Genomic DNA, 27,802 nt, shown 5'->3' with positions numbered 1-27,802 from the left:
AGCTGGTAGAGTTCTCAGCGAGTGTTTCCGCTTACCTAAAATAAAGAGCTGTGTCGAGCCGAGGAGGACAAGGAACAACGGAACAGTACTTACGGGACTTAACGACGAAGGCGTAATATATATATAGATATAGATATTTTCGTATGATTTGCCACATTCTGGTCCCGGGTATATCCATTGTTATACCCGTTAATGCCTCGAATGTGAAGCAGTGAGAGGAGGGCTCGCCGCTGGTAACCTTTACGTTGGTGAGTGTTGTCTGCTTTTCGCAAGCTAAGCACACATAGGCCACTACGAGAGCTCATGTCTTGCTCTCTTCTCTTCTTTTTCGTTTGTATTTGTTCGTTGTGTCGTCAAACCACGGGAATAAATGTTTCCCACGCTAGAGCAACATTTATTAACACGTCAAGGAGGATAACGGCTTGTCACTTTCGTGTTTTATCAACTAACTATCTTAAATGTGTTGTTGACTGATTGGGATGGCCGCTAACAGTGACGAACGTCACTAAACTGTCGATTAACGTTCGGGTACATTTTGTTTCTAACAGGTAATCAGTTGGCGTTAAGTTTTGTTTTCGTGTAACACACCCTTGCTTGACAAAGTGCTTATAGCTACCATTAAAAACAGAAAACCGGCTCGAGTGGCAAGTTAGTCCAGTCTTCTTCAAACAGTCAACAGCTGTAGCGTTACTGTGTTGTTGATGTTTTTTTCACGTTAACAATAATACAGATTAACGTCACAGTTACACACCGATATCGGGATTATTTATGGCGCGAGACAAGGTTAGCTGAGACAAAGATCTAACAATCGTATGTGTGGCTACTTTGTTAGGATGGGTTTGCTTTGTTTTGAGTGCGTGTAGTCCTGGCAGCCCACCACACTCTTTGTTTTAATAGCTCGCAGTACAGTTGCACGTGTCGAAGCGTGTGACTCTGCTTCAGAGCTGCCATGGAGGCAGTTGAACACGTTTCATACAATTGCAAGGATGTGTTATTGGGTCTTTAGGTTTTTTTTTTGTCTTGCTCGGGCATTCATAACACTCCAATTACCTACTCCCTTCGCATATTTCCTCATTCAGTTTGTATAGCTGGGCAGGGTAAGATGTGACCCAACAGCAAAGGGCAGGGAAGTCCAAAGGTGAGCTGTTGTTTATCATCGTAATGGAAACAGATGGAATATACCATTTTAAATGACCCACAAAGTCAGGGAGAGGAAGGTAGTTAGTTTGGTGTGCTGTCTCTCATATGATGTTTTGATCAAATTACTATGCACGATATGATAATGTATTTGCCACACTATTTATACTCTGGTAGCTGTCCTTGCTCCATGGTAAGATTGGATTTGCCATTATAAAACTGCTGTATGATGTTTTATTAAAGTATATTTACCATGATTGAGGATTTTAATCCCATTTCTTTCTTTTTAACGAAATTAATTCAAATGCCGGAAATAAGGGTGAAACCTTGACATTGAACATTGTCCCGACAGGGTTCACTAGCCACATCTAAAAACTGACCAAACAGCATATTGTTTGCGCTTAGTCATTGCTCCACTTTGTCCCTTGAAATTCAGCCAATAAGATCTTTGATGGCAACTGTTTTTTATGGTGTTTATGTGCCTGCTCCTGTTATTTAGTGATATTTTATAATGTTTTTGAAATCCAATCATTTCAAGTAGTTAACAATACCCACATTTGTATATATTCTTAATGGCAGCTTGTGTTGCTGGGCAGTGTGGCTTTTACGTTGTGGTGGTTTGACTCAAACCTATAGATGTGTTCACTGCAGAACTCATTAGGGTTTGTTTTTTTTAAGTGTCACAATGACTCATTTGACTCCCATTGTTCGGATTGGCGTGTTTTGTTCTTACACTTTGTACACACACACACACACTGGCTTTCACAGAGGAACTACAATGGGCAGTTTTAATGGGTCTCAATTTAAAACCCATTGTGTGACTACAGTGAGATTTTCCTCCCAGTCCAGCATTCAGAGGCTTTTTCTGTTTGACAGCATGGCTTAGAGAAACATCTTGTGGGTAAAGATAAAAGCACTGCATTAGGCTTAAATTATATTCTCAGCTTTCCTCACCTTTCACCACTGTCTGCATAACATATGACAGTGATTCTCTTGTTTCATCTTACTTCTCTCCTTTAATCTTGTCTCCATCTTTCAGTCTGTTTCTGTCCCCCTGCCTTGTGGCAGTACAGAGGGATGCTTGGGCACCGTGGGGCTTAACACGACATAATACTTAATAACAAAGGGTCCTTTCTGTGCTGCCATGCAGAGCCCCATCTCTGGGCTCCCTCCACAGGCCCAGACGGGCTCTACCAGCAGCAGTAGCATTGGGGTCTATCGGGTGGAAATCTCCTCCCGGCTGTTTCTTTGGCACACTGAGTGCTCTCTGTTCCCGGACACATGCCTGCGCTGCTGCTCTCCTTGGCTCCCTTTGCATTCCAGGAGCCTCGGGCAGCTGAAAAACTGCAGTAGCAGCCTGCTGGCTGGCTGGTTGTCTCACTGGTGTCTGAAGTGGGGAGTTGCATAGTTTTTCCCCCAACTGGAGGACTAAACTGACAAAGTATTTTTTCTTTAAAAACCTCCAAATTCTCAATGAAGTGGGCTGAAACATGGCCCACGCCACTGACAAAAAGCTAGCTATTTTTAGCAACATCATTGACGTTGATGACTTGCATTATTGATTCTTTCTTTCAAGTAGGTATCTTCAATACATCTTCAATTTGCTTGTTTGTTTGTTTGTTTGACCCCCCCCCAAGATATTCAGTCGCAATTATATAAAACAGCCCCGTCAAGTTCTGTGGAACAAGGATGTGGTCTTGTTCTTTTGTATGATGGAAAGTACGTGCTTGTTTTTCTTTCAACATCCGCATGAGCTGACGCTGCAGTTTGTGTCATTACATGTTTTGTTTTATCAAATCTGTTAAGTCAGTCTCAATTACTTTTTGCTTTCTGCTTGTATTTGTATTCTTTTCAGCAGGTGCTCCTATTTGTGCTTCAAGTTTGATAAGATGTATATCATATTTTGTCAACTATCCGGTTCCAGTGACACTAATATAACTCTGTGTTGTCATACTGCAATGATGGCTTGAATGCCAGCCATTTAAAATGACTTTGCAGTGATACTGATACCTATTTAAACACATGCTGTTATAGACAGTACATCCATTAATGGCACTAAAGGCAGCAGTTACCTGGCTACGTGCAGATGCAGACAGGAAGTGTTGTGATTTTACACATTTTAGTTCCAGGAAAAGCAAACTAAATCTCTTGAAGTTTAAAATAGCAGCACATTCTTCACCCTGATCTGTCAAGCTCAACATCTTTGGCAGTGTCTGACAGAAAACCCACACAGTTCCAAGTCAGAAAGTTGTCATCAAAGCAAGTATTTGTATGCTTTCACTGTCAAACTGCCTGCTGTTTTATTAATACATTTAGTACACAAGCATACAGTCAGTGAATTAAAAATGCTGCAAAAAATTTCATTTCAGGTCCAAGCTATATTGTTCCAGTTAATTGGAATGCTGTATTTTTTTGTGGGATACCTTGGCACAGAATTCATGACTTTGTCCTTTCACAGATGCTCTTGTGCAAAAGCAATTGAGCTAATTCTGCTTAAGTTTTCACTTTACAAACATACTGGCCGGGCAATACTCTGCCCTCATCTCTCTGAGGAGGACTGCCTGGCATTATACATGCCATCACAAGTGGTTATTTACATCCCAACATTTGCCTTTGAACAAAACACGTGTATGTTTGTTTTTTTGTCCTGCCTGTGACATATGTTTGTCCTTGATATTTATAAGACGTTCAGCTGGGGAGGACATCATCCGACTTAACAGGGCCTCTCTGTAACCCAATCCTTAGCAGCAGTATTCTGATCCCAACATGGACAAATGAGAAAGTGTCTATGGATCAAATGGCTGGCACAGGCACCCTGCATGTGTTTTTGACTGTCTGCCCCTTGGCTCAATGCAGAACCCAAACTGTCCTGCCAAATCCGGCTTATGTCACTCTCTCCCAATGGCATCCACCACATGCAGGTATGCCTCGCCATCCTACGCTTGGGGACATCAGCAAGGTGGCAGAGGCGTATGTGTCTGTGGAAAATGTCTGCCAATTTAAATAATCTCAATCTTTGGTAATTTAAAATGTAACCTAGTGCAGGGCAGTAACATGTGAAAGCGCAGCTATAGTTACAAAACAACAACCACGAAGATGCATCTTCGTGTTTGCAGTTAGTTGCCTCGCCACTGTCGTTCCACGTCGTCTGCGCCAGTGGCCACGCAGCAGATCTACAATCAAATTCGCAGCTCCTAAGTGCAGCCATGCCATTACTGTAGCCATTAGCTCAGCAGCCTTGTGTTGCTGTAATGGGCCCTCTGCCCTCTCTTGAGGATACGCTGCCTGCCAGAAAGCTCGTTCCCCACAAAATGCAACTACTGCTACGTCATCCCAATCTCTCTGTAGCAACATAACCAAGACTGTGTGCACCTGCATCTCATTTATATAATGATAGTGTACATCTGGTCGTAGCCTCGCAATCAACCAACAAACGCTTTTTAGGAAGTTTTTCCAAGTTTGTGTCATGGAGAGAGATTTGGTCGTGTTCTTAAGTTTTTCTCCCATAAAGACGCAGCAGAGTAACTTAATATCTCCTTGTCACTTTTCTCTGCGCTGAACTCAATGTTTTGAGTTAACATTTTTTGCCGCAAACGTTTACCACAGATACCACTTTTGGTAGATAAGAACTTAGACAAATGGAACATTTTGGCAGTCAGTAATAAGTGGAGCAAGTAACACATTAGAAGCTTATTGTTGGGTTGATATTATTGCCTGTAAATGATACTTTACATGCACCATCAGCTTATAGTATAGTATATTGGCCATACAAAAGGCTAAAGAATACAGGACATTATAGATAGTAGCATCTGATGAAGTTATCAGTACATAAATTATCCATCAAACTCTTTTGTTGCTTATAACAATGGGCAGCATATGGCAGCATAGCAGCACAGCTGAGCAGACGGTGGTATGGCATCTGTTTATCATTCAACTGTATCAAAACACTTTAATAACTACACTTAAGGAATCACGTCTGCAAAGGTTTTTGTTTATGTACCTTCCTAAATGCATAACCAAACTAATAGTTTTGCTGATAGACAATGCTGCCCAAACACCATGGTTACTTATCAAAGTTTTATTTATTTAACAATTAAGCTGTATACAGTAAAATTCGGCTTCTCTCCTGACCACCGTGATTTTTCGGGGGAAAAGTTGTGGTTGTAATTTTATTTTGCGCTTTCTCTCTCCCCCTAATGCTCCAACCTGATCGGCAACAGAGATCTGTTTCCCCATTACATCATCTACAGCAGAGTGTAATGGCTGCTTTATTTAGTTATACCTTGTGGCAGAACTGAAAGTGGGAATCAAGGGGAGATCAGAGGAGCTTTCTCGCTGGGGGGTGGTTTAAATAGCAGGTTGCTTTTGTTAAGGAACTGAAGTATGAGAAGAGGAAATGCATGTAGAGTCATTCATGCCGTTGTTATTAACAGGAAACCAATTGCTACTTGATGACATGCAGAGAAGGCCTTTTCTCTGTTCCCCGTACGGTCTTTAAAGCTCTGTCACTCTATTCCCTTCTGTCTATCTGTGTTGCTTTTGGTTACATAATCCTCGCTGAATGTTGATAGTAATCCGTGCCCTCCCCCCCTCTCTATCCCTTCCTCTCTATGTGGCCTGGACAGGTTAAGCCGTAGAGGACTCGCTGGTCGCCGGGGGAAAAGATGTGCGATGGAATGGTAGCGTTTCAGACGAGAGCCCTGTCCTCCTCCTCTTCCTCCACCTCCTCTTCTCTAGCCCAAAGGCTGGCTGCCTCTGCACTTCTCCTCCTCTTCACCCTGCTCCCTCATGGTCACGCATCAGGTAAGACGCCGACACAAACACACACACACACCATTATCTCTCTGTCACTGCTCCCACATGATACACAATCGCCATCTTCGACCGTCTCTTGTGAATTGATTTAGGATATTTTCCCCCGTCTTGCAGGTCAGTTTAGATGAAATTGGCTTCCTTTACCCTTGGGTCGGTCAGGTTGCTCTGCCTGCGAGAGGCAGCTGAGAGCTCAATCCCACCCACTCTGTGAATCCATTCACTGCCCTAATGAGTCACAACAGTTTTCCTCCGCTATTGAGGGAAACAGAGAGATGATGTTGTCTGCGGTCACATTACTGTCATAAGATTTTAATCAGCCATGACATTTAGCGTCCTCTGAGAGCGTTTAGCACGGCTAGCGTGCTTTAGTTATTGTCCCACAACAACCTTAGATCAGGTTTTGTTTTTAGATTTTTATCTTTGAATGTGATGCATCAGGTTTTCAACTTGATTAGATTTTGCCGAGTGGAAAGAAATTTGGTTCACAATTGTAAGTTATAGTAAACATAACCGGATATTTATCAGCTCACGACAGGCTCTATAGAGCCTGTATTTTTTGGTTTCTTCCAAAGAACTACAATGTTAATGGCATGTACTCGCTGAACCCCTTCACTTGTGCCAGCTTTCCTTTCACTTTAGACGTCCAATGTTCCAGTCCCCCTCCCCCCCACACAAACACACACAAGCACACACTCCCCTCACGTAGCCAGCTTGTGAAATGTGCCAGATGTCCTTGCCACAGAGAGGAGGCAGACTGTATGTGTGAATAAGTACATGTGTATGAAGATGTTTTTGTTTAAAGCTTTAATTGATCAACTTTATTAAGTGTGTGTGTGTGTGTGTGTGTGTGTGTCCCAGCAGCTGAAGGAATAGAGGGATGTGAGTGATGGGCAGATGTACAGAACGAGTGAACTGCTCAATCCCATGTGTATCATCTCTCTCTCTCTCTCTCTCTCTCTCTCTCTCTCTCTCTTATGTAACACACATGATTCGTGTAGAGCCCAGAGGGGCTGGTATCACGCTCACGTTCTGCAACAACACACACACACACACACACACACACACACACACACACACACACACACACTACTTACCAATACTGAGGAGCTGTGTCCTCAGATCCCCAGCCCACGTGCTCTGTGTACTGTATGTGCGTGCATTTGTGTGACCTATCTTTCTGTGTGCTCCTCATACTTTTGTTATTGATGGATGTTATATTTAACAGTTAGTACAAGGGTGTGACCAAAAATATTGCGAGTCAGCGTAAAGACAGACCCTGTAACGAACATGTTCATGACAGTTGACATTTTGTTTAGGCACTAATGTGCGCCTGGGAATTTCTTTCCAGTACCCATGATGCACCTGTGCCTTTAAGACTGCCAGTCAACTGATGGAAAGGGACAGATAATTCTCTATCACTATAAAACTGGCTTGTTTAAAGGCAGACACCTCATAAGCTGCTGGAAGGTATCTGCATGGATGAATCAAAATCATTTCTTTTATTTTCTTAACATTGGTATTATTTTATGTTGAATTTAACCTAACACATAATGGAAAATTATAGATGGTGCTTTGAGTGAGCTGGCAATAATATAAAGGTTATTTCAAGGTGTTGTAATGGCTGTGTTTTTGAAGCATAATTACTTAGTGCAAAAGGCAGTATTCCTTGTGACACACAAGTAAAGAGTTCTTACTCTTCAAAATGGTATATAGCTCTTAAGATTTGCTTTCCTGTATTCAGGTACGCTCCGGTATTAAAAATATGTATGAGATACAGCTCTGTGCTGACTTGTTAATGATGATTACAGAATTTCATGATGATTTCTGATGAAGGCTCTTTCAATTCAGACACTGTAGCGTGAAATTAATAATTCAATCCCACGTCAGAAGCTATTTATGTTGAGTTGAATGTTGAATGAAAAATTGGCGTAGCTCCTGGATAACAGTCCTTGATAAGAATATAAGTGAATATGAATCAGAACTGCATTAAAAAGAGTGAATGAAAACGTAAAAAGACATTACAGAAATGGGGATGCTAAAACAAGCAAGACAGGAATTGCTGCATTTGCAGTGCGGAAGTATGAAATAGATGCATGTAATTAGAAATATTAGCATAAAGGTGGAGTACTGATTTTAAAGCTTTAATGTAATCATGTTATTAGTTCTTCTGTTCACCGTCCTTCCTCTTCTCCTGCTCAGCATACATAATTCACATAGGTAATCCCTTGACGTGTTTCAGGGATGGAGATTGCTCTGGAAATTTTCATGAATATGAAATCACTGCTGACAGGCTTATTCCAGACTCATACGAATAGCAGTGTGTGGTATGAATAGAAATGGATACTTAGAAAATATACTGTGCAGCATTTGCATATGAGAGCAAACGCTCTAAACACCAGAGACGGCAAAGCGTGAAATCAAACTTCTATTTTTGGTCTTTTAGGGAAATTTGACCTTTGGGTGATGGGAAATAAAACGGAGAGACAGGATGATAGACAGTTACAATTGAGGAACTCTTTGCTCCCATTTTTGGTTTCTTTAACAAAGAAAGGAAATGCTTTGAGCTGCCGCATCGGTGGCTTCATGTTCTCTGTAGAAAGGCCAGGACAACGGTTTCTTTTACCTGTTCATACGCTCGGCTAGGAAGAAGTCACGAAGCCTTTTTGGGGCTGAGGTATTTTGGGAACCAATCACAGTCTGAGTCGTGTCTTTTATTTGATCTGTTGTTCAGCCGTTCATTGTAAACAAGATTACCCAACCGAGTATCTGCTTAGCTAATGTAAATGGCTGCCTCCAAATTTGTCTTTGCGATTGCTGTGTATGAATTACATTTGAGTTAATGATTCTTACAAGAGTAGCAACATGCCTGACAAAATAGCCTCTGCATTCATGCAGGGTGCCAGTAGATAAACACAGCAATAAAGTGTATTCGTGTATGCACAAGATAAATGGCATCATTTTGGAGGATTTTCAGGGCACAGTGCAAATATTACTTGTTTGATGTCTTTTCTGAGTGTATCTGACATCCCACTAATGTTGGCTGCATAGAGTGCAGTTCCTAATATGGTGTCAGCTCCTTACAGTGGGCCTTTGTGGTTTGTTTCAGAGGAAGTGGAGCTAGACAGTGAGTCAGAACTGACAGTAAAGATCTCTAAGCACCAAAGGGTCTATTCACATGGATCGCATGCTGTGTTTTCTGCTCTAACAGTGTTATATGTCAGGAGGCAAAAAAAGACCATCCTTGTGGGTCTACTTAAAAAGATAAATGTTCCCCTCTAAGAAAAACCATTGTCTTCTGAAGATGAATTAAAGCTGCACATGAAAGTGCCAGCGAGGACCAGAAGTCTCCCACAAACGGGCTTGCTGTGTGCTCTTTGTGGTGGTGACGTTTATGTATACTCACGTGTGAGAACGGGAAATGGCTTTCCCCCGGCCTGGAAGAAAAGTGGAGTCATAGGGTAAAGTCAAGAGCAGGGGGAGGAGAGCAAGAGCACGAGAGCTGCCTTTCTTATTTCCTCTGGGATTTAGGTTTGTTTTTGCCGGTCGATTGTTGTCCATTCTTTGCTTGAGTTGAAAACATTTTTCTCCTGATGAAGGCCTATTGGGTATGCAAATCCCTTTGTTTTGGCAGGTCTTGCATCACTGTGTAGGACCAACCCAAGGATGTTTTCTTGAAAGTAGGGCTCAAGGAAAAAGACTCGACAACTCCCTTTTTCATTTTAATAACAGAGTAGACTCCAGTGGCTAAGTAGCGTCATCACTCTGACCACAGAGGAAAATATCTGAATGAGGCTTGCCCTTCTTCAGACATCTTCAATCTACTGTGTGTGTGTGTGTGTGTGTGTGTGTGTGTGTGTGTGTGTGTGTGTGTGTGTGTGTGTGTGTGTGTGTGTGTGTGTGTGTGTGTGTGTGTGTGTGTGTGTGTGTGTGTGTGTGTGTGTGTGTGTGTTAAAAGTGCACTGTTGATTTCCAGCCATCGCAGTAAGTTTGCAGCCTGAGGGGGGGAAGGGGGACACAATGGCTCCTTTGCAATTAACTGTTCAGAATAGTCCCCTGAAGTCCTGTTAGCAAGGCAGTTTGCAGCCAGGCAGGAGTAAAGCAATATGTCGCTAGCTACTGGCTCCTTTCTGAAACGTGAGAACAAAGAGGGCTTTTAGGGGGTGTTCGGAGCCACAGGCCAAACCACAGCAAGCTGCAGCTCCACTAGATCACTGGTCTCCAATTAGGACTGCTAACTCACTCAGTGCTTGGGTGTGTGTGTGTGTGTGCGTGTTGAGCACGGCACAGGCACATTCAGATGATGTCTCTGTTCTTCTGTCGCACTGTCTCGCTTTAAGGCTCCAGCCATTAGCCAGGTGAGACCAGAGCCCATTAGCGGCAGTCTGGTCGAATCCATCAGCCTTTCTCTTTTAATTACCGGTGTGTTTATCGCTTGAGCCATCACTCTCTGCTCTCACCCGTGTGTCATTTAGCAGCGCTACCACCCAATCAAGCCTGAAAGGGAAACTTTAAATGCCTCACCAGACAAAGAAATGCTCCGTGAAAACAGATACTGCAGTGAGGACTGGCAGTGTCGGACAATTTCATTCACTTTGAACATTTCAGGTACTTGGTGAAGATCCCAGATGGCCAGGATTAGTTTTAGCTGCACAGCACAGCCATTTCACCTGCTAACACTCTGGCTTATCATAGAAGCATGTGATTTTTATTTTGGACTCCGGTTTTATTAGATCTATAGTCTTTGTTTCACATCATTTTCTCCTGAATCACATATTTTTGGTTGCCGATAGCTTTGCGTGCAGCGTGCTGACCACCATCTTGCTTTTCCTTCGCTGGTGACAGGAGCTGTATTGTAAAGGTTAATGAATGCCGAAACAGGAAGTAGTGGCAATGGCAGCACCAGGCACACAAAAGGTAAAATCTGATAACATACAAGTTGAGATATATGGAGCATATATAACTCAACTTTTGCTGGTTGTTTGCCATGCTCATGCAGTCGATGTAATGTTAAAACCCATGTTGTTATTACCCATTACAGACATCATGTTACTTTGCATTGTTCAAAGCTTTGTTTTTTGGGCTTCTCTCTCCACAAGGTGAGGATTATTTTGAAGCTACATTAAGGCCGGGGAGAGGAAAGGAAGTTTGTAAATTGTTTTTCAGGGAAATGCGTGTGGTTGTCTAAAGCAGCAGGCAGTCATAATGATTTCCAAAGGGCCTCATCTGAGGGACCAGCCTGCTGAGTAGAGGACATCTCTGACTAATGAGCTGCTAAATATATCCCTCAGCCCCTCCTGTCTTCTGTTGCATTTGCTTCTGTTCTTTCATTCAGTGTTTTATTCATTGGTTTTCTTTATTTTGTTTCTCCGCTTTCATTCTGTTTTTGACCATCTTTTTACTTTTGATGTGTTTCGTATTTGCATTGTCAAGCTGTCTTCTTAAAATCTTGCCAAAGACATGTAAATCTAGTTTTTTTTTCTTTCATTTTATCATCTATTTTCCCTCTTCTTTGATGTGTGTTTTTCAGGCACACCGAAACGGTGTGGGCTGATTTGATTTGATTTTTTTGATTTAACAGCAGCCTCCCGTTCAAACAAGTTCCTCAGTTTACACATAAGGCACCGAGCATCCTACGCACATGTTGCACAAGGGTTGAGACATCCACGGAGTGTCAGACTGTGAACAACCATGTGGTGACGCAGGTACGGCATGACTGGTCTTTTGCACAACATTAGGAATGATATCTTGATGCCAAGTTGAAGATTTGTTCATCCAACCCGTTTTTTGGGGGGTTTTACCATTTTTCGTTCATGCCTTTGGGAATATTTTAACCTGTAAACTGACAAAAAGTGCTGAAAGACATCCTGATAGACCAATTGTATTTGTTTAACCTCGGTGAAATATAAAGCTGCACTTGCTGAAGCTGCTTCACAATCAAGCTTTTGAGTGTTTTCTAGGCTTTTAATGTGAAACAGCAGTAAATGCTTCCTTTAGCACTATCTTAAACCAGCAATAACAATTCCAAGCCTTAAAAATGATCAGGTTAGAGAGCAGCTATTAAAGAACTGACAGCTCCTAACAGCGCTTTCTCTTTAGCTGGCTGCAAAAACAGCTCAGTCAAGGGCGTCAACAGTCATGTTTAGAGCGAAACGCCAGTGGGATAATCTTCTTCTAGGAATGCATGTTGAAGTGGAAATCCATGCGGACATGCCTCAACATGCCACACCTGTAGCGAGACATTGGAAATGGGGCAATACTGTACTGCATCAGGCACAAGTCCTTAATCTTTTTCCTCAGCATTTAGCTTTTCTCCCAGTTCAGCTTTGAGAGAAGCTTTCATCAAAACGACTAGTTTTCCTGCTAAATGGTGTATACAAAGAACATGCAGGCTATGTCAGTTTCAGGCTACACAATAATGTAAACCACTTGATCGTACAGACTTTCTGATTTTGAGTTGAGGGGAAGGGCTGGCCTACATGTGCTATCCTGCTGCATTCATGTTTCTTGTTATCATGGGTGGATGTGGTGTACAGCTGCTTCTCTTTAACTGTCTGCATTTTCAGCAGAGACAGCTTCATCATTTCATCATCTGATTATTGTCTGCTTTAATAGTTGTTTAATAGAGTGCTGAGAGAGAGGGTGACTCTCCGCAACCCATGATTCTTAGTCGGTCTCACTCCAGAGGGAGCATATAGTTTGGATCGGAACAGCGCCCCTAGAGCTGTACAGGATTTAATGCCTTGCTTAAAGACACTTCATTACTGTGTGTACTTCATTACTGTGTACTCTCTCTGCTGTGTCTACATAATACATGCATGATAAATCTCAGGATGTCCTAATTAACATTTGATATTTCCTGTCTACCTCGCATTACTTCCTGTTATTTTGTTTTGTTCTGTCTAGTCCCATCTCTCACACTGTAAACACTCCATTAGATGGAGTGTTGAGATGTTCAGTGGTTTATCGCCACTCTAATGCCCTCTGTCCTTATGACATCATCTGTGAACAGCTCTCTGAAACAAGCAGTGGCTAAATGGTGAAAGGACTTTGTACATGCTGCACTGGAGTCCATTTGTATAATTGTGGAAGGATTTATGAGAAACGTGCATGTATATCATATCTGTATTTGTTTATCTATTCGTTTAGGTCTGTGGTTTAAAAAAAGATAACCTCTTCATAATAATAAAAAAATAAAATCACAAGCTATCGGACTCAAAGACCCTAAAAAGGCTTTTTAAATATGTGTTTTAAGGTGACAGAAACCTGTAATAACCTATACCGACTACCAAAACACACCGTATGTTAGCTTGTTAGAACACGCTGTTAACAACAAGAGGCATACTACTCTCAGCGGAGCAGTCGGCATGTGTTAAGAGTTTACACACTTGCCATTTGTTCGCCCTCTTGGTGACTACAGCAGTTGCTGTATCAAAGTTCAGTTGGACCGTATTAGGATAATGGTGGCTGCTCGTAACAGTGGCTGCATTGTTGAATCATTGGTAAATGTGATGCAAAGCGCGTGACACTGTCTCAGTTTTTAATATGATCTTTTTTTCCTAGACTGTTTGTCTCTTACAGGGATAAATCATGTATCCTAAATCCTGTTACACGTCTTCCAGCTCTCTGCAATATGACTGCTTTTATGTAAAGTTGCTTTCCTCCCTTCTTACCTGTAGGACAGTATGTGCTGTGCTTTCGCCGTGAACCTATTCACCATACAAACCCAAGCCTGCAAGTTAAGTTTAGTCAAGTTTGCCATAAAAAATACCAGCTGCAGATTAAGCTTTGTTTAGCTGCTGTTTTTTTCTTAAATGCCCATACTTTTACAACCCTGAGCAGATGTAAACTGCCCTCCCTTCACTGGTACTACACATATCAGCGTGCCAGGCCTGGTAAGCTTGCTTGGGATTATCTGCCTGACTTTCACCTTCAACAAATGTCCCAGTCTCAGCACTCATACATCTGCTGGCTGACTGGCCCGGCTAGATGGCCCAGGCTGCTGAAATATGATCAGCCCACAGTTGCATACAGTTTTTTTTCGGGTGGGGGTGTCTGTGTGTGCGTCTGGACACATGCACGTGTTTGTAGGAGGGGTCCCACACACTCTTTTGTGTTCCTCTGAAAGCTGAGAAGACGGAATGTCTGCCTCCCAGCTGTCCTCAGCAGTGAGGGTGATAGAAGAGGGAAGGGGGAGCTCACTGTTCACCTTCGCTAGCATCCTCCCATCTGTTACCCGAGGGCAGAGAGAGAGAGTGTGTGTGTGTGTGTGTGTGTGTATCTTTGGAAAGAGGGTCACACAATGCCGATACCCCCCTACCCCCCAGCCCATTTCGGCCTCCATGCATATTTAACCCCTCAAATGCAAAGTTGTCTGTTGTTCTATTCAGAGGCACGCTGCTTAAATCTGTCACTGTGCCTCAGCGAGCGGGGACAATGAGGTGTAATGGCAGCACACACGTGGCTTTCTAAATGCAGTGCAGCAGCAGGGGAGGAATGGGTGGCGAGAGTGAGGATGTTACCGTCTGTTTAGAGACTTCCTTTACCCTGGCTGTATAAGTGTGTGATTCTGTGTGTTGCAGCTGCAGGAAGAGATGTGACGAGCGAACGGCCAAGTTCTCCAGAAAAACTATTTCGGGAGCCCACGGCTGTTTGACTAATTTTTTGGGGGAGAAATGACACGGTTAGCTTTGTCATCCACGTAGCTACAATACGGACATTTGTTGGCCTTTTTAGGAGTGTGTGGTAATGAAATGACTGAGTGACTGATGCTCAAGCCCCTAACCATTCACACACACACACACACACGCACGCACACACACACCAAAACATATTCACAATACAGATGGGATATCGGTGAGCAACACAAACCCACTGTTTACAAAGATGCCTTGGGACACTGGCCTACCTACACTAAGCATAGTGAGTAAACAGTCCGCCTGTGACTGTGTGTACTCAGGCTTTTGTATAAACGTGCTGACACCCCCCCCCCCCCCCCCCCCCCCATCCTCCTCAGTTAGGTGCCTCCACCTTCCCCCACAGGTCCTGGAGATGGAGCAACAGTGCTTTTTGGAGGAGAAAAAAAGCTTTTGAGGTTTCAGCTTTGTTCTGCATTCTTTCAGTCCTACAGTAATACAAGTCCACCTTTTTAGAAGCGATTTTCTCCCCATACCCCCTTCCCCCCACCCCTTAGAAATAATCTGCTTTATTTTTCTCTTTGAGTCAGTTCCCAGCTGTTATGAGAGGACAGAATATGAAAGCAGAAATTAGTGTGCGTCAGTGTTACAGCATGACTGGCTTCTCACTCACTCACTTTAGAATATCACACTGCTAGTTTCGCTCTCCCAGACATGAATAAGTGTCCTATGTTACGGCCCCGTTTCACCCACCCAGGTCGGCGTACAGTGAGTTGTGTCACTTCATACTGTGTGAAGTGTCTCTCGCTGAAAACGTATCTGTGATGTTGGTGCGTGCGTGACAGGATGAAAGTGAGTGCAGGAAAGGAGCTGTGAGCCTGTTCTTTCCGACACTACCCATCCGTGGGCTCTCCTGAACTGTACTGTACTCTAATAACAACAGCTTGGCTAAAATCCCATGGATTAGCGGGAGAGACGAGGAACGTGGCAAAAAACAACCCCCCCCCCCCAGCCCAAAAACAATATCATCAAAAACAACAGAGGACTTGGCAAGAGGCCAACAAAGAAACAAAAACATATTTGCCAGGCCTAAGAGAGCATCATCATCCTCTTGGTCTTTTGCTTTAATCCAACCCCCCCCCCCCCCCCCCCCTTCCCTTTAGCATACATTCACACACACACAAATTCCCCTGCTTCTTGACACACTTGAGCACACACACTGGAAAACACACCCTCTTTTATGGCCTATTGTTCTAGAGAGCAGCCACACAGCTGGCTGCAGAAGTCATCAGTATCCGATCTGCTTTAGAGGGCTCCCAGCTTGTAATAGAGGATAATTAGAATTTTAATTTGCCCGAGCAAAGAGGGCTAAACTGCCCCCCCCCCCCCCCCCCCCCCCGACCTGTGTTTTCCTCAATCCACCCCCCTTAGTTCATCTTAGCGGGCCAGTCCCGTCAGTAACAGATGGGAAAAGGGAGATATTCACAGCCAGGCAGGCACTTCAGAGTAAGGCAGGGGATTTTAACGCCCCCCCTCCCCCCATAGCCCAAGCGTCTTCCGGCACAGCCTTAAGGCAGTGGATGTTGGGATTAGCAATCAGCCTCATGGGTGCTCTGTCCTGGCCCACTCCTCCCACACTACATGAAGTGTCTCTCCAACCTTTTACCACTTAAGCTTCTTGATCATCTTACAGTTGTGTTTCCAGAAGATTTCTAATCATTAACCTTTTTATGTATCCACTTTATTTAACTCAATATGACAAATCTCAAGCATGGTTCGCGGCTATTGAAATTTAATTTAATTCATCTAAGTATGTTTTTCTCATGAGCCTTTCCTACTAGCTTTCACAAGGCACGTGTGACTCCATTTTTTAGTCATTATTGTTTTCGACATTTCTCGCAAACCTGCTCTCTTGAGCAAACTCTTAACGTCAGACCAGTGGGAGAACAGCTTGTGTTTAACTGTGACTCATTCCCTTCCTCATAAGCACAAAACATGGCGTGCTGAAATCCACTCTGGCATTGCTTAGTTCTTTAATCAGTTTTTTTTCTCCCTGTGTGTGTGTTTTCAAAGCCAATATCCAATCTGGGCTGCAAGGGCGATGAAAAAAGGGAGACACAGCAAGGTTATTAATCTTAACCACTCTACCATCTCTGGATACTGAACCAGCACTCATTCTTTCCTTTAACCAAGTCTCTCCATTTGTGCTTTTCCAACCCACAGTGTGGTATGTACTGTAGCTGACGGCTACCTCCTCTTCCCATTGTTGTTGTACAGAGCCTCTCCCTCACCCACAGAACCATTGGTTGACCTGCTACGACATGTCTCTTTTTGCCTTGTAATTGCTCCGGGCCACAGTGCTCCGTGATGCTGACGTTTTTTTTTCCTGCGCTCTCTTACTTTCTCCCCTCCCCCTCTCGATCTCCTATGTCTATAGGAGATCGAGAGAGAGGTTATCGACGATAACTACCTTTTTGCGGTCAGTATTTTATTCCTTGTTTTGATTCTTAATCACTCCCCCTCGCTACTACCTAAGCTCACCTTCTCTTTCCTGCTAGCAGTGTCATTTTTGTACTGTTTAATGTATTTATTTATATTTTTATTATCTGTCCTATTGTTGTTCTAAGGCAGACAGCTCTGACGAAGTATAATCCCACGGGGGATACTCTTCAAGTTTAAGAAACTTTCCATAGTTTTGTCTTCATTTCCTTTTTTGAAGCTGACACAGGAACCAATTGTTCTATTGTCAGGGGATGTAGTATGCAAGGGAAATTTGTGTGCATTTATGCGTATAGTGTATATTTGGTCTGTGTGTTGTTAGTTTCCCCTTATATGCAATATACATTCTAGGTCTACAACCAATGATTGATCAGTATGATGCTTTGTCTAACCAAGAGTCCAAAACCCAAAGATATTCAGTTTACTAACGTGTGACAACAAAAAACAACGTCAATTCTTACAGTTGAGAAGCTGGAATTGAAAGATGTTTGGCATTTCAGCTTGGAAAATGAATGAAACATATCATTTATTTTCAACATAGTTGCTGATTACTTTCTGTTGATCGAATCATTGAGTAATTGACTAATGAAACATACATTATATATGCACTAGTATATATTGGTGTCCTATCTGTCAGCTAGTGGTATTATTACTGCTGCCACACACTGTGATAAAGTAACATGTGTTTCATGGCAGGTAAGGGCTTATACCAGAATTTCTTAATACCATCTAACCACTAGTACTTCTGTAAGTGCAGTAGATGCAAATGACATTTGGAAAACTCTGGATTGGTGGAGCTGGCTGGTTTGTACGGGCAGCACAAGGTTTTCCTGGCATTAGAGGCAGAGCCTGGTTTGTTGCGCTTTGAAAGGACCACAGGACTCAAAATAGGCAATTTACTGGTTTCATGCTTCATTTAGACTGACCTGACTTCAGTGACCTCTGTGACCTGATCTCTCTCTATAGGAATTAACCCTTGAGTGGGTTAAGCCTCTCACTGTAATTTCTGCACTAATGCAGAACTGTTCCTTGTAGATTTAACAACAATCTAAACAACAGTGGATTTGCTCAAAGCTATCAGAAAAACTAACCATTCAGTTTTTCTGCAACTGATGAAGATCTTATCTCTTGTAGTATACTCTGGTCTGATCAATATGTTTGGTATTTGAAAATACTTCTGTATACCTGTTAATGTGAACATGAATAGAAGGACTTTGTATGCACATTCCTTTATTTCTGAGACAATCCTGCAGAAAAGAAAGCAATTCAAAGTCGGATAATGAATGCTGTTAACACTCCTCTGTCTTCTGTAGTTGCATTGATTGCCTCCTGCGCACCACAAAAGATCATAACACTGGCTGTTGGCTACAGGCTATTATCCTTAACTACCCCCTGAGGCCGCTTTGTCCCCCGCTGCCTCCAGTCCTGGGGTCATCAATTTAACACCTTTACCACCTCCATTAACACCATCTCCTGCTCGGAGAGTGGCCCTCAAGCAGTGAACAACTGCTCAGGTCACAGTGTCAAATGGCATCCTGAATTGTGGTCATGCAGATAGTGTGTCTGCATGTGAGTGAAAGAGCACAGATGTGTTTGAGTGACAAAGATGAATACTGCTTCAACACCAAATCATGCATATGGATCATGTTAAACAAAACCTAGCTTGTGTTTGTGACATTAAACCAGACAGTTGGTCATGGCTCTAATCAATGGCAATACAGATCTGCAGAGGTGGCTCCCTACACATCAAAGCTAAACCACAAAAATACACACAATGTCATTCTGTGCTTTTCAGGGCTGTTGCAAGTCCATGCTGTAATTCTGTTTTAAGTGGGTTATTTAGCATGCTATATTTGACATGTTGACTAAGGCTGTACATTTTTTATTCAATCTCCTTGTAATCATGCAACAGCTAACACTAGATTAAATGATTATTTGATACATTTGTTAGTTGATCAACAGAATCTGAATCTGGCAACCTTTTTTATTCATTATTTATTTGTTTAAGTAATTCAAATTCACTCTCTAGTCCCAGTTTCTCAAATGTGACTAATCTCTTTTTTTCTCTTATACGATAGTTAATTGAACTTCTTTTGGTTTTTGGACTGTTTGTCAAACAAAACCAGTAATTTCCCCAACAGATTATTTGACGATGGAAATAATAATTAGTTGTAACCCTATAATAAAGTATCTTGTGATAGAGAAGAGTAGTTGTCGAAAGTTTGATTAGAACTGGGCAAATATCTTCAGGAGTACTTGTATCATCATAACTGTAGTATATCTGTAGTAAGCTGTGTTCACTTTAGCACACACCCAATCTGTCCCCCAGCTGAATTCAATAACACACCCTTTGGTATCACGGGGAGTGTCTTTATTTGTGGGTGTTGAATGCATCTGTGTGTTTGTGTGGGTGAGCAGGCGCTCGCACATTTGAGTGTTTGCTTTTAATCTTGTGCTGCCAGCTTAGAGCAACGTTTCTTCCAGGAGATTAGAGGATGTTGGAGGCACTGCTGTGGAAATGGTCTCTCTGTCAATCTCTAAACACACACAGAGCCAAGACAAAGTGACTGTTTGCGAATGTTGGTGTGTTTGTTTATGTCAAGCAAGCGATAAGGCCCTGCAATAGACCGTGGCTAATATGATTTTATAAAATGCTCAGGCCAGGGATTTAATAATGAGCCATCGTGTCATTAGTGTTGATGGCCTTATTGGTGTGCTTTATTGTGGGGGTGTTTTAAATGTACTTATGTCTGGGCCTTGTTGCCGAGAAAAATCACTGTGCATTGTATCATTCCTTATTATATATTATAGAAAATGGCACGATCAGCTTGCCGATAAGCCTGATCACATGCGGAGGCGAGGTGGCCTGGCTCACATTGAATTCTGTGCTTTGTGGCCAGTATGTGGGCACAATCCAGGTAATTTATTAAAGATAGGAATCACATTATCTCTCTCCCTCCCAACCCCCAAACGGGTTTTCCTCCCCTGAGGAGGGCAAAGGGAAGAGAGGAGGAAAACTGGTGCACAGCTGAGACCCACTGTCTGAGTCACGTGAAGTAACTGCTGATTCTGTTGCTTCAAAATAAAAGCTTTATAATAACAAACAATTGGGGATTTTTATTGTGAAGAATTGGTCACATGTGTCACTGAATTAGTTGCTTTTATTAAAAAAAAAAAATGAAATGCGTTTAGCCACTGTTTTACAGCTCCTTTGACCATAAAATATATCCAATCACCACCCCATCACGCAGGTTGCATTGAAGTTTGGACACATGTATGCAGACACAGCTGATTTCTGATCACAAAAGTCACATTGAAACGACAAGTGAAACCAAGGGCGTAATATTGGAAACAGTTCCACTGAAGCTAAGCCCAGTCTTGCATAACCCCTTCACAGATGATTCAGATCAGTAGTAATAAAAATGGTATGTCCGTCGACCCTTCTCTGAGATCAGAAATACTGGAAGTAAAGTCAGCCTCCTGCTGTCGTGTCTCAGTTTACACAGGTGTTGCATTGTTATTTCAGACCTGCTGGATTTAGATGCTCTGCTCTCGCCAGATTGCAGAGCCCAATGTGTGTGTTTATTAACGTGTGTGTGTGTGTGTAGATGGTGTTTGGGGGCTGTGGGAGTGCAGCACACATTCAGATAATTTACTCTCACACTGCGATGAAACGCATACTCCGACACAAGGAGCTGGCGTGACACAGCAACATCATAGCTGGAGCGTGGGAAGGTGGATCAAAGCACAATTATCTTCAGGTCTTCTCCCTCATCCTGTCTTTATTGGCTGGCTTAGAAGCTTCAAGTCTGTCATTAGGGCCAAGTAAATGAGCCTCGCTGAAGATCCTGTCTCACCGCCGGACAGATAGAACCGATGCTGGCCTGGGATGAAGACAGTTTAATGAGCAGGAGATAATGGGGAGAAATTAGATCTACGAAGCTCCTCGTGACTTTTTAATCCACTGTGGGCACTTCAGGTATTCTCTGTACTGCATAGCACTGCTGTCTTCCACCGAACTTGTCATGTTGATACAGTGCTTCTCCCTGGCCTGTGCAAAACACAACCTAGTTTCAAGAAACAGTACCAGAGTTTTAATTATCAGCTCAACCTGTCGACGCGGCAAAGTTTGAAAAGTTGTTTGACCCAGTGGCAGCTGTCTGCAGAGGAGACCAGCAGACAGTTTATGTCAGCGTAATGATAGAACAGCGCCATATTAATGTACTACAATCATCAAGGTTCTCTGGAGCCAGCCATAACAAGCTGCATTAGTGACCATAAATACTCACTTCATTTGACATCACATTGGTACATTTTTCACCCAAAGAACCCGGGCCATATGTGAGACAAATTGTCCTTGTTCCCCCAGCAGGACTGTAATACATTTAAATGCCTGCATAAATTGAAAATGAAGATGTTCCAAATCCGGTCTACAGGCAGTTTCTAACTCTTCGAAGTTCACTTGCATACTTTATAATTACCTTGTTACCTCACATTATTAAAATATGGTTCAGGATCCCAGCTTGGCTGCTGGCCTGAAGCTGGTAGATGATCATAAGGCCAGCTTCGAGCCAGAGCTTAATATCTTGCTTTTGTTCTGTTCAGAAAGCAAAAACCCAAAGGGTCTCTGTCAGCCGGCTAATTCTTATTCTCTTCACTTGTTTCTGGATCCTTCAGGTTGTGTGCGGCCACCCGGCGTGCAGCACGGAGACTTGGTGAACCAGACCGAAGCTAACCGGGGCTCTTTCCCCCCGGGCACCCTGCTGACTTATGGCTGCGAGCCTGGCTACACTGCAGAAGGAACCACCTCCATCAGTTGTACCAACTCTGGAGCCTGGTCCCCTCAACCTCCACGCTGCACCAGAAGCAGCGGTGAGCAAAACTCCAAAATACATCTATCAAACAAAGAACACAAGAACATCATTTAGTGTACTCGTTGTTTTCAATACAAAGTAGTGAACGGTCTGTTTTTCAGGCTGAAATTATGCTCAAATGCAAGCCATACATGTCTGTCTACAGAAAACCAGTATTATCACTGGAATGAGTCATTTCATCATACAAATGGCAATATCACATCAGTTCAATGTCACATAGTACACATAGTGAGGACTGGCCTTGAGACATTTCACTCAATATGAGCATTTAAACCACAGGAATCAAACCTGACCACAGGAAGAACTAACTGTGAGCACATTCTCCGTAGACGACAACAGCCATGATTTTTAAAATCTCTACTGCCTGTGCCTCTTCCCAGTGTGTTTGCCCCCCACTGAGCCAGAGAATGGGGGCTACCGCTGTCACCCGTCTCCCTGCCACCGCCTCACCCAGAAAACTGTCATCGAGTACTTCTGTGATGAGGGCTACGCTCTGAAGGGAGACTACAAGTTCCTCACCTGCGAGAACGGCGAATGGGACGGTCCCATGCAGATTAGCTGTCGACTCACACAAGGTCAGTCACCTCAGCTAACGTCTTATTGCAAATTTGTTTACACGCAACATCACACAGGAAGTGTAAATTTAACATCTGTCAACCACATCTTCACTTCCTCTCCGTCTCTTCTTGTGCCCCTCAGACAAGGAGCCGAGCTCTCCGCTGGGTATCCCTGCTCTGTCCATCGTGGCGTCCACAGCTAGTTCTGTGGCACTCATCCTGCTGTTAGTGGTGCTGTTTGTCCTTGTGCAGCCAAAACTCAAGTCCTTCCATCACAACAGGCAAGGCCCACACACATTAGTGTCTTCTCACCCCAATTGTATGCTGAATCTGTACTGTCATCATACCTGGATGATGGACACATTTGTTTGGTGCTGCTGTTTTATGAAAAGTAAAGGCTTATTTTGGTCGCCTTTTCTTTTAGATACTATGCATATCATAGTCATAGTCATAAACAGTAACTCCTGTCAGCATGTCTTTACACAATCATGTATTTACTCTAACTATATGTCTGAAATTCAAGCTGTTAAATGGCCAATCTAGACCATTGCATTGTTTAATATAGAAGAGAGTCTTTCAGTGATATGAACAACAAAAATGTTTACAGATATCCTGTCTGCAGAACATCTCTGTTCCTCTGGCTTCTTGCATTACTTAACTTGAATGGACTCCATTGTGAAGTTGTTCCTGGGGAAGTTGACTTCCCCACGTTACATAAAAAATATTGTGACAAGATCACATTTCCTTTTAGTTTTTGTCATTATTAGAATGCCCCATTTCACGCTGAGCCGTCAAACCAAATTTTTGTTTGTGTGCATTTTGTTGTGAATTTGCTGAAGAGGGTGAACATATTGAATGTTTGTTTTTACACTATTATATCCGTTTGCTCTGGAAAACACACTGCCCTTTCTGTATCTGGTGCTATAAAACCACCCAATATGACGCAGATTTTGGCATTAATTCTTTTCTATTATTCCGTTTTGGTTGGACTGGTTACATGCACAAATTATCCACATGAGATACAGCAGACCTTGCAACTAGTTTGACAAGTTGGCATTTCTTAAATACTTGAGAAATGAAAGTAAAAGTATGAAAGAGGAGTTAATCCCATCATAGTAACTAATCGCCTCTGTGATTTAAAAAAAAAAAAAAAAAGGGGGGGGGAAAAGGCCACAATGATTTGATCTAATGCTCATTGGCACTCTTGTTGATTGTGTTGTGGGCCTGAGAGCTTAGTGCAGCCTGCTATAAAGGGCCTGCTATCGTACAGGCAGTGCTAATGCTGCTGCAACACGCAACACACATGACTACATCATGCCTATCACCTGAGCCTGCTGTCGTGATCCACCTCATTCACACCTGTCTTTCTGTCTCTCCGATCATCAGGAGGGAGCAGGGAGTCTCGGGACAGTCCAGCTCAATCATGGTTGAGGGCGTCCAGGTGACGTTGCCCTCCTACGAAGAGGCTGTGTATGGAAGCGGTGGACCCTGTGGCACTTCCGCTCCTCCGCCTTCTCCACCTCCCCCTCCGGCCCCTCCGGAGTCTCGGGTCCCGATCGTGCTCTCTGAGGGTCTTCCTCAGGGTGCCGCGGGAGGCCAAGGCCCCAGCAGAACCCGCCACCACAGAGACTTAGACTTCTGTCTCCCATCTACATCCTCCTCCTCATCATCCTTCTCCTCCCGCCGCCATGCAGAGACTGTGCTGGTTCATCAGGCCCCCTCTTCCTCAACCTCCTCTTCATCATCATGGGCTAGAGAGCACCCTGGGGGTGCATGCGCAGGCCCCCTACCTCTCCGTAGAGACTCTGAGAGTAGTGACCAGCACAGTCTGCTTTCTGTCACCTCTACAGATGACTTTTCTGATGGTAAGAGGAAACAGTCATTCCACACAATTACTTTAGAACATGGAGCCCAATCAATACCGATGCTGTTATTTGAGATCATGAGATATGGGCTTTTTTTTTTTTAATCCATTGATGCACAATATACACCATTTTGTGGAGGAATCTCTCAAGTGAATTCTAATAATGTTATTTTCCAAACAGAACAGTAAACACAATAAAAAATAGTCTTTGGTGGACACGATTATCTCCGACACAAGATTCCATAAAAACATGTATCTGTCTGACATATACAGTATGCAGTAAGCAAATACCTGCAGATTTATCCATCTAGCTCCGATAACAAGACAAACAATGTCCTTCACACCGAATTTTTACTCAGTTGCAAAGGAAAGTGAAGAAACCCGTCAAGAGTAATTAACTCATTGGTTCATTGGTTGAAATAATCAATACTTTGTAATTAAAATGTCAGGTCATATTCAGTGTTATGTATTGACTCAGGTATTGCTCAAGAAATGCAGTTAAACCACCCCTCCCCCCAAAACAAAGTGTGTTTAATGAAAAAAAGGTTGCACTCTCTGTATTAGTTTACGTTCATAACAATAAAACAACACATTTGAATGAATTCACCTAAACATTTCAACTAAGCATGCCGAGAAAAGTGTTAATGAGGAAACCAATTTGGAGGATGTATAGTTCAGTGACGAAAACGGACATGAAATCCAGTTACTCGGAAATGTTTCAGTGATGGTAGTGGATTGCATAACTGTCATTTTGGTTAAACAGCTGACTCTAGAGCCACTTCTCTATTCTAATACGCCTGTCCTGTTCCCCTGCAGATATTCCCCTATTAAAGGAAGCATGAAGCCTCCCAGCCTGCTATCAGCATCAGCACAGCAGAGCCCCTTACTTCTCTCACTGCTGACCAGGACTGACTGTGGCTGTCAACCTACTTCCCCCCGCTCGCCTCGGCTGCAGGCAGAGAAAAGACTAGAACTGTTCCCCGTGCAACCTCTTCTGCCATTGCTACCCATGCAGAGCAAAGCCAATAACCAATACTCGCAATGATGGAGCACCACTGGACCCAGCTACTGGATCAAAAGACAAAGACAATCCGGAGAAACGCAGCGGAGCCAGCTCAACATTAATCCCGTAGACAACCACACAGAGTCATGGCGGTGTGATGTAGGCTATGTTTTACCATATACTTGCCTCCTCCCAGGTGTAGTCCTCTCTACAAACATTGCTCACAGATGCGTTGTAGGAGACAGCTATGTGCGACTCTGTCTGGGATTACTGCGGATGAAAAAAAAAAATACATTTTTCTTTAAAAAATTGTGATGTTCGCTCCTGACGCCGTGGCGCTCAGAATCGTCTTCCCTCTGTACTTGAAAAAGTTGTGAGTGACGGCTGGGTTTTTGCAGCCCGCTTTGTGAATGCTGCATGTTGTTTTTAGTTATTGCTGTCACAGCACGGTGGCACTCTGAATGAAGCATGAAGCCTCCTCTCTCTCTCTCTCTCTCTCTCTGTCTCTCTCTCTCTCTCTCTATCTCTCTCTCTCTATCTCTCTATCTAGCTTTCTGTGTATCAGGGTGGCGTCTAGCATATGGATTAGTGAGATTGAGAACCACTTCACAAGAGCTAAGAGCGGGGTGCAGCGTTTTACGAAGTACCATATCACAACTAAAAAAAAAAAACCTGCTCCTTTCTTTCTGTTGCCGGCTGCACCCGGTATCTGGAAGGTGCTTCTTCTGTGGCACGAGTGGGATTGATAGTTGTTTTGGCCTCCAAGATTGCGCTATATGTCTTACTTTTATATGGAGGAGGAACATAGTGTCACATTTTGTTGGAAAGCCGAGGACAGGTTTTTTCTTTCAATATGGTAATCGGGCATATGACGAAACGAGTGGCTGGACATATGAGGACATTTCCTCATATGGAAGGCCTCGATACACTCATTTCCTGATTTGCCTCTCTTCAGATGAGAGACTGGCTTCACAATGTCCCCGTCTTTCACCATAGGAAAGTATCCCTCCCAGCAATGAATAAGTCACATGAACAAACCAGCGTCACTTCAGGCAACGAGTCCACTACACAATGTGTGTATTATTCATCTACGCTCAAGCTAGAATATTCATCATTTTCTGCTGAATGGCTGGAAAACACAAATCCCCTTAGAGGAACTGGCCCTCGCCCACCTTCACACTGAAGGAGAAGACTCTCCACGTTTTTGTGTATTATGAACACAACTGCAACTGGTTGCAGTTAAATGCAAGTGTTTTGTTACATAGCACCCCCAGTCCCCCGTCACATACACTCACTTGCCCGATGAATGCCGAGTGCATATTTAGGAGAGAATAATGTTATTTTGTTAGAAATCATCCTCTGTTTTCAGTTGAAAAGCTTTGGCGGTTGAGTCAGTCACCCTGGAAACGGCATGACTCTGATGGATCCTGAGAATTACTTTTAAAACTTAAGTTGTTGTTTTTTTTTTAAACTCAGAAAAAAACCCAGAACAACCCATCTGAATTTCTATTCCCATTTTATTTGGCATTTGTGGCTGTATGTCATTGTCAATGGCTACATTATCAATGCAAACAGAATGTTGCCTTAGACTTGTACATTTTCTTTTCTTTTTTTTGTATGATATTAAGCCTCCACGTATGTTGCTTTACAATATTGCAACATATTCAGTTTTCCCAATGGCCTTACTCTGTTCTTTTCTATTCTATGCATAAAACGTTCTTTGTGAATTTATCTATCAGTTTACTTTTGTTGTGGACACGCTAAATAAATGTCCATTCTTCTCTGTCCTCCCCTAGCTTTTACTGCTACTGTGATGATGATGATGATGATGATGATGATGATGATGATGATGATGATGAAGATGAACCTATAAGCACCTATATTTCACCATTCTTTTGCTTCTCCTTTGCTACAAAGCATTAAAATATTATGGGATTGAAAAGAAGAAGAAACAAAAAAACCTGAAAGAAGCACTGTTGTACAGTGTTGTGTCCCGGAAAATAGCAGGTAAAAAAAAAAAGTACACATCTTGATTCTTAGTTTCAAATGCTTTCAGCTTTGGGTTTTTTTCCTCTGTACATGGCAGTGGGTGTGAAGATAGTAATTTAATATTTGTATAAAGTTTAATTTAATTTTACAGTGTGTGTGTATATATAACTTTCTAATTAAAGCTTTCTTTTGAATGTGGAAGATGACGTGTCATTATTTAAACCCATTTCAGACAGTTCTTGGAAAATTTTGACACAAGGCATTTTCAAGCTGAAAGTTGTCAAGGTATCCATCAACCGTGATTGGTTCCCTTTGGATTAGATCCTGGAAGAGTTGAACCTTAGCACCTGGAAATCCTACTTCTGTTCAAAGACGCCTGAATGAATGCATTAGTCTGCTTCCTGGCACTTTGCGACCAGTACCCCATATCT

The 27,802-nt window shown here is 42.9% G+C and overlaps 1 protein-coding gene across 1 annotated transcript; it reads left to right on the top strand.

The window, feature by feature from the left end:
* The first annotated feature begins 26 nt into the window (after window positions 1-26).
* susd6 (sushi domain containing 6) lies at window positions 27-27,572 on the top strand. Its single transcript, XM_084030092.1, has 7 exons — window positions 27-248; window positions 5,763-5,940; window positions 21,762-21,956; window positions 22,339-22,533; window positions 22,658-22,796; window positions 23,902-24,380; window positions 25,196-27,572. The coding sequence occupies exons 2-7, from the start codon at window positions 5,802-5,804 to the stop codon at window positions 25,219-25,221; spliced, it is 1,173 nt and encodes a 390-aa protein (XP_083886218.1). The 5' UTR covers window positions 27-248; window positions 5,763-5,801; the 3' UTR covers window positions 25,222-27,572.
* The last annotated feature ends 230 nt before the right edge of the window (window positions 27,573-27,802 follow it).

This window comes from Eutrigla gurnardus (assembly GCF_963514095.1).
Source record: "Eutrigla gurnardus genome assembly, chromosome: 16".
Taxonomy (NCBI): Eukaryota; Metazoa; Chordata; class Actinopteri; order Perciformes; family Triglidae; genus Eutrigla; species Eutrigla gurnardus.
Note: the sequence above shows the minus strand (reverse complement) of the source record. Positions and strands in the feature narration are given on the sequence as shown.

Excerpts from the sequence above, each read along its gene's own strand:
- susd6 (XM_084030092.1), top strand. The coding sequence starts at position 5,802 with ATGTGCGATGGAATGGTAGCGTTTCAGACGAGAGCCCTGTCCTCCTCC. Across the intron at positions 5,941-21,761 it reads CCCTCATGGTCACGCATCAG|GTTGTGTGCGGCCACCCGGC; the intron begins GTAAGACGCCGA and ends TGGATCCTTCAG. Across the intron at positions 22,797-23,901 it reads AAGTCCTTCCATCACAACAG|GAGGGAGCAGGGAGTCTCGG; the intron begins GCAAGGCCCACA and ends TCCGATCATCAG.